The sequence below is a fragment of the Eschrichtius robustus genome, chromosome 9 (genome assembly GCF_028021215.1).
Source record: "Eschrichtius robustus isolate mEscRob2 chromosome 9, mEscRob2.pri, whole genome shotgun sequence".
Lineage (NCBI taxonomy): Eukaryota > Metazoa > Chordata > Mammalia > Artiodactyla > Eschrichtiidae > Eschrichtius > Eschrichtius robustus.
In genome coordinates, this window is record NC_090832.1 from 30,839,478 (window position 1) to 30,853,925 (window position 14,448).

General features: G+C 37.5%; 1 protein-coding gene across 1 annotated transcript; it reads left to right on the forward strand.

Moving 5' to 3' along the window:
- Positions 1 to 12,064: 12,064 nt before the first annotated feature.
- Positions 12,065 to 13,084, forward strand: LOC137769680 (trace amine-associated receptor 1). Its single transcript, XM_068551714.1, has one exon. The coding sequence runs from the start codon at positions 12,065 to 12,067 to the stop codon at positions 13,082 to 13,084; it is 1,020 nt and encodes a 339-aa protein (XP_068407815.1).
- The last annotated feature ends 1,364 nt before the right edge of the window (positions 13,085 to 14,448 follow it).

The following is a 14,448-nucleotide window of genomic DNA, read 5'->3' on the forward strand; positions in this document are numbered from 1 at the left end:
CTAATGGTGGACTCTGGGAGGGCTCACGCCAAGTATTACTTCCCAGAACTTCTGTTGCCAGTGTCCTTGTCCTCACTGTGAGACACAGCCACCCCCTGCCTCTGCAGGAGACCTGCCAACACTAGCAGGTAGGTCTGGTTCAGTCTCCTATGGGGTCACTGCTTCTTCCCCTGGGTCCTGATGCTCACACTACTTTGTGTGTGCCCTCCAAGAGTGGAGTCTCTGTTTCCCCCAGTCTTGTCGAAGTACTGCAATGAAATCCTGCTAGCCTTCAAAGTCTGATTCTCTAGGAATTCCTCCTCCCATTGCTGGACCCCCAGGTTGGGAAACCTGATGTGAGACTCGAAACTTTCACTCCAGTGGGTGGACTTCTGTGGTATAAGTGTTCTCAGTTTGTGAGTCACCCACCCAGCGGTTATGGGATTTGATTTTATTGTGATTGCGCCCCTCCTACCATCTCACTGTGGCTTCTCCTTTGTCTTTGGATGTGGGTTATCTTTTTTGGTGAGTTCCAGTGTCTTCCTGTCTATGATTGTTCAACAGTTAGTTGTGATTCTGGTGCTCTCACCAGAGGGAGTGAGAGCACGTCCTACTCTACCATCTTGAACCAATCTCAGGCCTTCTATTATCTTTTATTTCTAGTCCTATCCCATGCCCATTATTTCAGGCAGTCTCTCTTTTCCTTGAAGTATCACTTTTTCTGGAAGAAGGCAATCTGAAGTTATTTTTTCCACAAATATTAGTTAAGACAGTCTTAAAACTCATAAAGACTGAGTGTATCATTTTAACCCAGAATTTCTTAACCTTGGTACCATTGCCATTTTTGGTTAGATAACTGTTGTGGGGACTGTCCTGTGTGCACAGTAGGATGTTTAGCAACATCCCTGGCCTCCACCCACGAGATGCTCATGGCACTCTTCCCGCCCCCCTCCCCCAGTTGTAATAAATAATAATGTCTCCAGATATTGCCTGATGTCCCCTGGGGGCAGATCTTCCCCTCCACCATCATCAGGACCCACTGCTCAAGCCTATCTCAGTGGAGACACTCTCTTCTCTCTTAAAGATCTTTTTTTTCATATCTAAGAAAATGTGGATAGAGAGAAAGCGGTCATGTGACTGAGAATAATGCTCTCTACTTACTCCTTTTTCCCTTTACTCAGTTCATTTCATTACATTTTTCTTCTCTTCTTTAAGTGGTTATGTGAGATTGTGATATCTTCAGTAATGAACTGCTGCTGATATCATAAAGCTTGTCTCTGGAGGCAGTGTAGAATCCTCTTTAAGAGCATGGCTTTGGTTTGATTTCTGGTTTTGCCATTCTTGGTAATATGATATTGGAAAAGCCACTTGATCTCTCTCAAATTCATCATAACCTGTAAAGTGGGAATAATGATACCTACTTCATTTGGTTATTGTGAGGATTAAGTAAAAATATTACTTAAGCATTTAGCATAACTCTATTCATAATAAGTGCTCAATTAGTACTATTCATATATAATATAAATAATTTTAAAGACATATTTTGAAAATCTCAACATACCCATATAAACATGCCAGTCATAAAAATGATATTAAACTATCCCAAATACAAATTGAGATGCTCAGTTTTGTTCCTTGCAAAGGCAACAAAAGGGATAAAGGGAAAATTAGCTTTCTGTTTGGACTGTGGGAATTAAGACAATTATTGCTATAATGGCGATCATATCACAGTATATGAGTATCAAATCAACATGTTCTACACCTTAAATTTACACAATGTTATATATCAGATATATTTCAATAAAAAATTAAAAATAAATGCATTACAGAACGGAAAAAAGTCATTTGCTAGCTTAAATATTTTTTAAGTGTGTGTGTGTTTGACAAAATGGAGAAACTTTACTTTGAATGCTTGAAGTACACACTCAATACAATTCTGTTGATAAAAAGGATGCTGGAATAAGATAATAAAAATGTAAAACAAGATCGTTACTGATTAAAGGACTTTAATTTTCCACTATGAAATTAGTTTATTAAGACTAAATAAAAAGATTTTGTGCGTATTTGCCATTTTAAATTTAGTCTTTTTGCGAAATTTTCTGAGACCTTTCTAGATTCAGCTTCTATGTGAAGCCTTTCCTGGGTACCACATGTGCTTTCAAGATTTCTCTTATGTGCTCCCATAACACGGCCTTTATATTTCCGTTTAGCAGTCTCTCTATTGTAACGTGACCATCAGTTTGCATGTCTGTCTCACCATTAGCTATCTATTCCTGGCAGAAGGAATCATAATTATCTTTCATCTCACAAGCCTAGCACCGATTCATTGTTGGTTAAAGAGATTTTCAGGTGAAAAAAATAACTAGACCTAAAATGAAAAGAAGATCGACTGGCGGTGAAGTTTAGTAATTAACACAAGTGGAGCTATGAGAGTTCCATATCAATGTAATACTTTGATTTTAAAAAATAATAAGTTTAATCAGTAAATCAATATCGTTCAGTGAGCAAATGTGTATTGGGTGTTTATGGTTTGCAGGCACTATTTTAGGTGATGGAGAGACAGTAGTGAACAAAGCAGGTAAGGTCTTTGATTTCCTGGAGCTTAACAAACTCCAATATGTGAGGCATTATGCTTTCTCAGGCATTCACAAAATGACAGGTATATACATAAGTCAGGCACACATTGAACTAATTTTTGGGAAGATGAATGATACTTTCTAGGTACTGTTAATAAGAAGTGAACTTGGATGTTATTTCTTGAACTGACCTTTAATATCTAGGAATTTCTGAAGATGGAGTTACATTTACTTAGTAAAAGGTCAACTTCACCTAGTATGGGGTAATTTTTATTTTATGCTTTCTTTGTTTGTGCTGTTGCAGCTTTTGTCCATGGCTGTTTAGATCACAGGTGGCCCATCATGTGGTGTCAGTACTTCTCTGGTGTCAGTATTTCTCCAAGGCAAGAGAATGGGTAGTAGATTTCAGTGGTTTCTTTCAGAAATACAATTAACTCAGCTAGTTATTCCCATGAAAATGCTGTGTAACAAACCAGCCCAAACCTCAGTAGCTTAAAATAATAGCCACTTAAGTGCATGAATCTGTAGGGTCAGCTAGGGTGGCTCTGCCATATACTGCATGTCTCCATGCCCTAGTCTGCTCTGCATGCCTCTCAGCCTCCCTGGACAAGTGGGCTTCTCCAGGCCGTGTCCTCCTTATGGGGATGGCACAGAGGACATTCACAAACACTTGAGCCCTCCTGACAACTAGGCGGGAAATGGCACACTTTTATTTCTGTCTACATTCTTTTGGCCCAAACAAGCCAAATGGCAAAGCTCGAGCTCAAAGGACAGGGGGGTACCTTCCACTCCCAGTGAAGCAAAGACAAAGGTGTAGATGCTAGGAGAGTAAGAATTGGAACCAATAATCAATCTGTCATAATGATCTGATGATTTCCTTTGGCAGAATAACAGAGAGATAGAAATAGATGAGAAACTACACTTGTTCAGCTATTTATTTTGCTGTACTGAAGGCACTGGCTCCTGATCTAAAAAGAGGGTCATTTTGGAAGTTTTATATATAGGAATTTAAAAATTGGTGGGCTAAGTATGTGTGATCATATAATCTCTAAAGTCATGTTTTTCTAATTGTGATTAATAACGTTACTGAGGTGGGAACACTACTCATTTGAAAAAATGAAATAGAATAAAATAGAGAGTATTAGAGTGAATTGAATGAGGTAAGGATATTTTTAATGAAAACATTTGCTTCTGTTACAAATGTGTACTTACGTGTGTATTCAGTCATTATCTAAAATGCATTTTTTTCCTATCGCGGTTAAAAAATTTTGAAAGCCACTGCCTTAAATTATTTTCTAACTATAAGATGTTATTGGGTTTGAATACAGTCTGATTTTTAAAAATATTCCTTTGTCAGGTACAAGTCATCTATTTTGGAAGTGAGGTGTTTTGTTTATTTTTTTAGTGCTATTATCTGCATTGTACAGATGTCTAATACAGGAGTACTTTTTTTTCAAATCAATCAACAATTAAGGCAGTTTTAATGGACATGTGGTTTCCTTTATATGCTGTTAACACCCATGACTGTGGTTCCTGGAGGCTCACGCTTGAGACAATTTTTAAAGTAATGGTAATATTTACCTTCTCTAGTTTGCTCACTGCTAGCTTCCCGATGCTGGTTTAGAATAAAAGCACCTTCCACTTATCTTTCTCAATAGTATACTATTACCTTGTTTCAGAAAGATTTATTATCAGCTTATCTTTTTCAGATTTTAATATCTGCGTCATTCTGTCTGCGTTAACTGCGGTCTATCATAGAGCCACAGTGGCTCCAGCTGCAGCAGGTGTACGGGAGACACGTGCAGACAGACGGCTTCCTCCCAAAGGTGTTTCTGCTCATCCACTCGCTCTGTAACCCTTTCCTGAAAAGGTAGGTCTGAAGGTGATGAACGGCCTCGCCAAATCACACAGACTAGCCTGGAGGCCCAGGTAATCTTTTACAGGGAGGGTGCTCCAAAGAAGACCTATCAAGGGTTTCATACTTATTCATACATTAAAATTTAGGATTATTTATTGGGAAGATTCACAAGTCATATTAGTAGGAGAGGATAAAAATAGTTACATATCTTTAAATAGTTTGCTTTACATGTGCTTTTAAAAATATTTCACTTTTGTTAAAAATTCACCTGTGTGAAGCTAGAAAATTTGAAAAGTTGAAACATGATTTTTTAAAATCTCCTTTCCTTGTAAATGAAGAAGAAAATTCCATGTTGTGTTCGTTGGCTGGTTTTAATGTAAAAAAAGGGGTCTTCATGGAGATTTTTCAGGTTTTAAAATGAAACTGTATCTTATTGTTACTATATACTAAACTACAGAACTAAAATCTTATTTGCACAAATATTATTTGGTGGGAAAAATCCTGGCACATTTCTGAATGACTTCCTGCTTTAGTGTGTGTGCCTCTGTGTGTGTGTAGTGTGTGTGTGTGTGTGTGTGTGTGTGTCCCTGTACATGGTATTTTAAAACACTGCAATTTTTTTTCTTTACTTGACAGGATCTCATTGACATCTTTCTATGTCTTATTATAAAAAGAACCAACTCTTCCAATTTGACATCTTGTTGAACATATATCTACTGAGGTTTATGTGTCTGATATAAGTTCAGACAATTTTACTTTTTACTTTTGTTGCTGTCATGAAAATCATTGCACCAAACATTTGCTGGATCAAACAATTTGGCATTTTGAACTTCAAAAAATACAGCTGGAGGAATTTTCCAAAATTAAATGATTAGCTATGCATCTTACAATCCAGTCAAGAAGATTAACTTGCCAGCTATTCACCAATGCTGTTAACAACTAGGGGTTATTGACATAGTTGAAAAAATTTTTTTTAATTTAATTTAATTTTTTTTACACAGCAGGTTCTTGCCAGTTATCCATTTTATACACAGTTGAAAATTTAAATGCCAGGTTAATATTATGTGTTTTCTTGAAATTTGTTTTTTCCATTTCAAAAATCCTTTTTTAACAGCATTGTATTGCGTCATAGTATCATAATTCTTTTTGATATAAACTAAATCCCAATTTAGATAATATTACTCACTATTGTTGCTTTTACTCTTAATCTTTTGCTCTTTAGAAATTTTTGTTTTGATTTAATTTTTATATCGTTAGAATACGTTCTAGAGACTTTCAGAAGGTGGTCATAGACATATATTTGCTGTCCTTTTTCTGCCTTCATATGATTACTATTTTGGCCGAATATAGGATTGTTGAGTTGCCGTCCTATTTCCTTAATAGTTTCTAAGCTCATTCCACTGCCCTCTGGCTTCCAAAGTTACAGATGAGAATCCCTGTGTTAGGCTGATCCTCCTTTTTTTATTTTTAAAAAACAGCACTATTGAGTTATAATTGATATTCAAAGAACTGCACATAATTTATGTGTACAATTTGATGAGTTTGGACTTATCAAAACACCTGTGATACCATCACCACAATCAAGGAATTTCTATCTGAACGCCTATAAGATTTTTCCTTTATCTTTGGAATCAGATCCATGCTATGCGTATGTGCCTTAATTCTTATCGGCCCCAGGGAGCACAGAATTGAGCTAATGAACCCCTCAGTTTATTTGTTCATTCATTGAATCCTTTATTCATTTTTGTGCTCAGTACACATTATCCAGGCCCAGGGGCCATAGCAGTGAATAAAGCCGTCTATTCCCTTATGACACACTATTTCTGTTTGTTCCATTTCATCTTATTTTTTGTTCACCCTTCACCCCACTCCTCCCTCTGCCCATAGTGACAGTCTAGAGTATATCTTTTTTATATTGATTTAAATATACATGTAGTCTTCAAAAAGCCTCTTGATAGTTCTTATACCTTCCCTCAACACACCCTTAACCTTCCCCTTGGATGTTTATTTATTTGATAAACACTATGTACAAGATATTATTATAAGCACTTTACAAATATTAACTTATTTCAGCCTCATAAAAGCCCAGGAAATAGACTTTTTTTCCACAGTATCAAACTGTGGCCCCAAGAGGTTGGGTAGAATGTCCAGGGCCACAGAACTAGTGAATGGCCCACCGCAGACTTAAACAGAGGCAGCTGGGTACTAAAGGCCATGCTATTCAGCACACAGCCCCAGCCTCCAAGTTCAAAACTGAACTCTTGACTTTCTCCTGCTTCTTACCCTTCTCTAACCGCCATCTTCCCGTCTCAGTAAATGGGACCTCCACCCTTCAAGCTGCCCAGACCAGAAGCCTTGCTGTTTCCCCTGATAACTTTCTCCCAACACATGTTCAGTCTATCTGCAAATCCTGCCTGCTGTACCTTCAGAACATATCCAAACTTGACCACTGCCCTGGTCCAAACCACCATCTTCTTTCACCAGGTTATTTTAGCAGCTTCCTAATCATCTCACTTTGTCCTTGCCCTCTGCCCCTGTTATCAACATAACAGCCAGAGTGAATCTGTTAGAATCTGTCAGAGCATGTTGCTGGATTCAAAACCCTCCAATGTTTTCCTTTCTCACTCAAAGGCAAAGCTGAAATTCTTACTGTAGGCCCTATTCAGTGCAGCCCTGTGCAGCTTCTCTGGCCTCTCCATCGATTTTTCTCTGCTTTGCTTGTTCTGCTCCAACCACATTGACATCTGCTATTTTGCAAACATACTAGGCATGCTCCCACCTCAGGGCCTTTGCACTTGCTGACCCCTCTACCTGGATTGGTCTTCTCCCAGATAAACAGTTGTTTATTCTTAGTTTCCTTTAAGGTATCAAGTGGCCTCTGCCTTGAACCCCCAGGAAATTAACTGCTCCACATTTTCTGCTTGGGGACTACTTTTGTATGTCTGTTTAGCTTGTGCATTCGGGTAAGGACATACAAGTACCTATACCTGGTGGAAGGTTCTACACTATTGCAACTCCAGGCCATTCTGCTGTCATTTCCTTGAAGGGCTTCCCATTTCCTCATGGTAAGGGGCAGAGATCTTGACCTCTCCCTAAAACCGCTTTGGAACTCAGGTGACATTCTCCTGTAAGGGTTGGGCATGCTGCGGAATACCTCGTCTAAGCCTGTACAGCTTCTGCCTCTCCCAGGCTCTATTCCCCTGGACACCAGTGATTGCGGCTTGGTTTTTAAAAGGCTATGACTTTCCTCTCCCGACTCCGTGATTGCCTTTTTCAAAAGACACTGTGGACCTCCTTTCCTTTTGCTTTATAATGAATTCTCACACCTGGTTGTAAACAGAACAATCTTCTCCTCTGTCAACATCTTCTATTGAACATACTCTCCACACCTTCCACAGAATTCATTCACGTTCCTTACGTTTTATGAAAGAGTAGTGAGGAGGGAAACAATTCACCCCTTCTTGGCTTAAAAGCTGTATGTTAAGTCAAGACACTAAAAGTAAATCAAAAAGGAAGGGGAAAAAAGGATGAGAAGTCAGGAAACCAGTTGGGAGGCTACGAATTTGACAGTGGTTAGTGATGATAAGTTTATGGCTATAGTACAAGTGATGAGAAATGGTCTGATTCTGGACGTACTTTCAATGAAGAGTCAAGGTATTTACTGATGGATTGGCTATATTGTTGAGTGTGAGAGAGAGAAGTAAAGAATTACTTCAGTGTTTGGGACTGAAGATTTTCAAGAATGGAGTTGCCATTTCTAGACGCTAGGGAGGAAGAGGAGTTGAACACATATTATGGGGGAGATTAGAGACTTGGCTTTAGACATGATAAGTGGTGATATTCTCCAGGCAGCAGGAAATTTTAGTTCAGAGTTCAAGGGGGGAAGTCAAGGCTGGAGGTATTCACTTGAGACATTTTTTTTAAAGTCATGAGACTATAAGAAATAACCTAGGGAGAAGCTGTAACTAGAGAAGAGAACCAAGGACTAGCCTTAGGGCCGGTGAGTTGAGGAAGAACCAGTAATGAGACTATAAAGAGGAGCTAGTGAGTTAACAGAGCTCCAAGAGGGAGGTGAGATGGAGCCAAGGAAGAAATTGTTTCAAGAACGAACTGAGGGGTCATCAAGATGAAGGCTGAGCGTTTACCATTGGGTTTAGTAATATAGAACAATATGGTTAAGATTGTTTTGGTGAAGTGTTAATGACAAAAGTCTCATTAGAGTGGATTCAAAAGGTTAGGAAGAGAATAACTGAAGACAAGGAGTCTACATGACTCTTTCAAAGAGGTTTTCTTTTTTCATAAAGTGGAGAAATAAGGTGATAATTGAAAGATGTGGGTTTAAAATAATTCTTTTTAAGAGGGAATATTACTACATTTTTTGAATACTAGAGGTAATTATTTAGAAGAGAACTGAAGATTCAAGGGATAGAGGAGAATTGGAGGGTATATTCTTGAACAGGCATGAAAGGGTGCCTATAGGACACATATGAAGGGGCGGCTCTGATGGGAGATGGTCAGTTCAATTGTAGTAATAAGAGGGAAGGTTGAGTATATGAACAGATGTAAGCTGGTGTAGGGGTAGAGGTGGGAATATGGACATTCTCTTCTGATTGCATCTATTTTCTCAGTGAAACAAGATACAATGTCATTAACTGAGAATGAGGATGAGGAAAGTATTTGAGATTGAAGGAGGGAGGTGGTATGAAATAGTCATCTCAAAGAGTGGGAGAATGAAAGTAATAGGGAACTGGGTAGGATTCTTGAGCAGTTCGAGTGGTTCATACCTGTCATGAATTTAATCTGAGGCTGATTGTGTGTTTTTCTCCATCATATTCAGTTGCACGTGTGTAGGAGTACAGTAAGAGGCCAACTCCATTTAACAAGGGGTCAAGTTTAGCCAGAAAAGTGTATTAATGGGAGAGAGTTTAAAATAATGCTAAAAAATTTTGGAATCTACACTAGGTAAAGAGGTGAGTGTAAGTAAATGAGGAACAGTGAAAAGGTGATAAAATAAATGAATTATGGGCTTCAAGCAGGTTGATCAAGTGTTGGAAATGGAGCACTAGTGGCATGGGCTGGGAAGACAGAGGGTGGAACTTGAAACTAATCATTTGGAATGGCTTCATTATCGATAATGGCAGATTCTGGGGATGGCTATGAAAGTGTGAGATGAAATGGAGTGGAGGACATGCTTGTTGGAAGACAGAGGGTTAAAGAGTTGAAAGTCCATTATTGGATCATTTATGTGGACAAGAAAATTATCAAGAATTTTGGCAGGAGTAGCCTTGGAGAAAGTGACGGTAGACTAGGAGTTAACATCTTCAAGACAGAGAGAAATGACTTGGAAGTCTGAGGTCTGCAGCAAGAAGAGGTATAGTTTGAACACAGAACTTCAGAGTTTGCAAGGGGTGGAGGTTAGGAAAGAAAGAGGGAAAATGATCCGCAATGTCAATGAGTACAAGAGGATGCTTAGTTTTCCTCCAAGTCCTGTAATATAAAGGGTAGCTAGGGATACAGGTGAGAAAACAGCTGCCTTTGACAAGTCTGTAGGGGATGAGATATCCTCAGGGGAAAGACACTTTTAGTTAGAACAAAGAGAGGGAAGCATTTAGTAAAGAGCTTGAGGAAGTAGGGTGATGACCATGAGTTCCGGAGGGCACACTTTGAAGGGTTTTGGGGAGGGGCGGGTAATGGGTAGGCAGATTGGGAGATGGGTTCACATTAGGAATTGTATAGAAAAGTTTGGGATTGAGAGTCTGAACCACTAGAGATGGGCGGTCGAAGGAGCCAGAGACAAAGGGCATGGTGAAATTAGCGCTGATGGCCCATTATTGGGAAGTTGGGGCCACTCAACCAGTGAGTTCCTGTCGTGCTAGACAGATCTACTTTAAACTATAACGCTTAACAATATATTTTTAAATCATATGTCATTTTCAAACATTAGGTGATTAGATCATTGGCACAGAACTGTTTGCTTAGCTAGGTAATTAAAGAGAGATTTATTAACTTTCCTCATTACTATTGTATGTTCAACTTGGTAATTTTTATATACAGAGAGTAATCATTTCTAGCTAGCTAAATTTTTAGAGCTGGAAGAAAAGAAACAAAAACACTATTATATCATGTTTTTAGATAAGCACTCAACTCAATATCACCATAGGGCATTTATTTAAGCAAGTCAATCTATTTAAAAATAAATTATAACAAAAAATACTTGCACAAAAATTATGTGTAATGTTCTTAAAGTTGGTCAGACAACTTACTCTTCTGAAAGGTCATTGGTATTATCAGTAATTTCCCAGATACCATGCTTCGGGCTCTATTTCTCTAAAACCAGATGTACCATTATGAGGAGGAAGCCATTTGGTTTTTATCTGGGAATGAAGAACACGGCATACAAAGTTGTCAGATGACTTTTTCATCATCTATGAAGGTAGTCTTCTAAAACTGAACAACCAGTTTTTTTCCCCCCCGTCTTCCCTTACTTATTTTTGGACCCTAGTTCCCGCTGAGTAAAGCTACTCAACGTGATATCAGGTAGGAATGTTTTCTTGACTGGTAGTAATTATTAGCAAACACTTCTAAACACTGATTACAGGTGTGTTGCTTGGTTCCTTTAATGTCAACAGCAAAAGTAAGAGAAAGAAGAAAAGGGGGGAAATAGTGAGGAAAAAAAGTCCAAGTAGAAGATTTATAACTCTAAATGATAGTTTAGTTGAGTGAACACAAATTTCATAGTAAAAACTCCATCATTCTTTTAGCAAAATTTTAATTATAATTCAAATATTACAGAGTTCAGATAATATAAATAGATTTAGTCTGCAATTTGTTCTGTCATAAAGTGAGCCTGGGTGTTTATTGAAATAAATCTTACAGATGTACTTGATATGAATATGTTTCCTCCTGAGAAGAGAAGGCAGAAAGGGATTGGGGGAGAGAGACTTCAAATTTACTAAAATATGCATTTTAGTTCCTAAATATCTTATTCCTCCAATTCTAGTTTTGGATAAGTTTAATTTCTATGTGGTCTTGATCTAAACTGTCAGCCCAGAGGGAATAAGAGCCAAAGAGGAGGGGAGACTCCTGGAATTCTAAGACTTGTTATTTTCCAGCATTTTCACAATATAGTGACAGGTTGTTCATTGATAGCCAGAATTTACATTCTTCCTCCAAACTCTCTCTCTCCCCCTCTTTTTATGTTTATAATACATAATTATATAACATATTACATATTACACATAATATGTATTATACGTGTATTGAAAAATGTATTGCAAATTCGAGAATTTAGCTGAGTATTACAGAATTCCAGAATCATCATGTATTTCAAATGAATAATTCAGCTTTGCATTTCCAGCACAGTGAGCAGCATCAAGTAGATGTTAAAAATAATTGTAGAGCTGAACAACTGAACTAAACTTGGAAATAAAAGCTCTTTCCAAAATAATCATTTTTCAGCAGGAAGTAATAGGTAAATGTGTTAAAAGTGAGAAGAATCAAATTGCTGATGATTTCCTTTCTTTTTTCCTCCCAGGTTTCTGGGATACATATATGGAAATAAAAGAAGGAACTCCAGCCTGATCATGGATTTCGCAGAAAGACTCCTCAACACACAAAGGAAAAGATAATAACTAGTGCATAGCCCTCAGGAATGATGTCCTTTTGCCACAATATAATTAATATCTCCTGTGTGAAAACCAGCTGGTCGAATGATGTCCGTGCTTCCCTGTACAGTTTAATGGTGCTCATAATTCTGACCACAGTGGTTGGCAATCTAATAGTTATTATTTCTATATCACACTTCAAGCAACTTCATACCCCAACTAATTGGCTCATTCATTCCATGGCCACTGTGGACTTTCTGCTGGGGTGCCTGGTCATGCCTTATAGTATGGTGAGATCCGTTGAGCACTGCTGGTATTTTGGAGAAGGCTTCTGTAAAATTCACACCAGCACTGATATTATGCTGAGCTCAGCATCAATTTTTCATTTATCCTTCATTTCCATTGACCGCTACTATGCTGTGTGTGACCCACTGAGATACAAAACTAAGATCAACATCTTGGTTATTTTTGTGATGATCTTCATTAGTTGGAGTATTCCTGCTCTTTTTGCATTTGGAATGATCTTTCTGGAGCTAAACTTCAAAGGAGCTGAAGAGATGTATTACAAACACATTCACTGCATAGGGAGTTGCTCTGTCTTCTTCAGCAAAACATCTGGGGTTCTGGCCTTTATGACTTCTTTCTATATACCTGGCTCTATTATGATATGCATCTATTGTAGAATATATTTCATAGCGAAAGGGCAGGCAAGATCAATTAATGATGCAAATCAGAAGTTTCGAATTGGGTTGGAAGAGAAAAATGGAATCTCACGAAGCAAAGAAAGGAAAGCTACGAAGACTTTAGGGATTGTGATGGGAGTTTTCTTAACATGCTGGTGTCCTTTCTTTGTCTGCACGGTCATGGATCCTTTCCTGGACTATACTATTCCACCCATCCTGAACGATGCATTGATTTGGTTTGGCTACTTGAATTCCACTTTAAATCCAATGGTTTATGCATTTTTCTATCCCTGGTTCAGAAGAGCACTGAAGATGATTCTATTTGGTAAAATTTTCCAAAAAGATTCATCTAGATGTAAGTTATTTTTAGAATTAAATCCATAGAATTATTAGACTTTACTGTTTTGCCAAACAGTTGGTGATCATATTTATGAACACAACATAATATCAACCATATGCACCAGCTACAGGGGCTTTTATCAAGTATTAGGGTCAAAGATTGTGTAGTTAGATATGATGCTTATATCTTGCTTCCTATTTGCCATTCTTATTATACATATTGAAGCTTTACAAGCCCAGAATTTAGGGACTTATATTTTAAAGAACTTCTCCTGCCCCTACATGAACTGCCATGATATTGACAGTGGTCCCTTACTCAGTTGTTCAGTGGTGGAAACTAAGAGGCTACATTTGGGACTGCAAATTAGAAGAGATTTGTCATTCATTTGCTTGAATATATATGCCTTTTTGTAAAATCAACTAAAAGTATACATTAAATGTTACTATTAAGTAATTGTTTACACATAATTTGCTATTTATCACTAATTCTTATTTATATATTCTAATTCTTAAATCTCTTGATTTTTATATTTTTAAAATATGTTTTTTCTGATTTTCATACCTGTAGGAAATTTAGAAAATAAAGTAAAAAATAAAAATAATATATCACATAGAAACAAAATGAAATTAAAATATCACTCAGAGCTCACTTCCTGAAAGAACCATATCATTCAAAATTCTTAAAAACTTCATTTTTTGGTGACTGTATAATGTTACATTGTATGGATGCATAAAATTTTTTGTTAACCATTTTCCCATCGTTGACCACTCAGTTCATTTTGATTCCTTTTTTTTCAAACAATAGAAATTAATTCCTGTTACCTGTTACTGAAGCTCATGAAAATGTCTGGAAGGATTTCCCCATATTTCAAGGTCGTGGCTGGTGTGGTAGGACTCAAAACACAAGCCGTATGAAGTAAAACAAATTCACTTGTTGGGCTCCAGGCTACACTGAAAGAGAAGCAGCTATCCATCAAAGCAGCTAAACATGAAGGATAAGAAGAGGTATAATTGGACACAGTGTATGCCATATCTATTAAGGTGTCATATACAAAAGAAAAAAGAGGAAAAATAGTGGTTTCAAGTAAGATCCCCTTATAGAAGTGGGCCAACATTCTTAATCGTAAGTACCCATTTGCAGTTCAGCTGTTTCTCATCCAGACTTCATGTCGTTTTTATTACATTGAGTAGCACCAGGGATTTGAATTTATCTATTTAATAACTGTGACTTATGCTCATGGGTAAGTTAGGGTAAGGCAGCTAATTTTAAATGAAACTAAAATGCATGTTCCTGTATATACATTTCTGTTCACAAACCCTTCCACCTTTTATAGTCTGTTTCAGGACTGTATATTTAGTTCCATTGATCTGACTAGATTTTTGTCCTAGTAGATTTTAAAAACATTTTT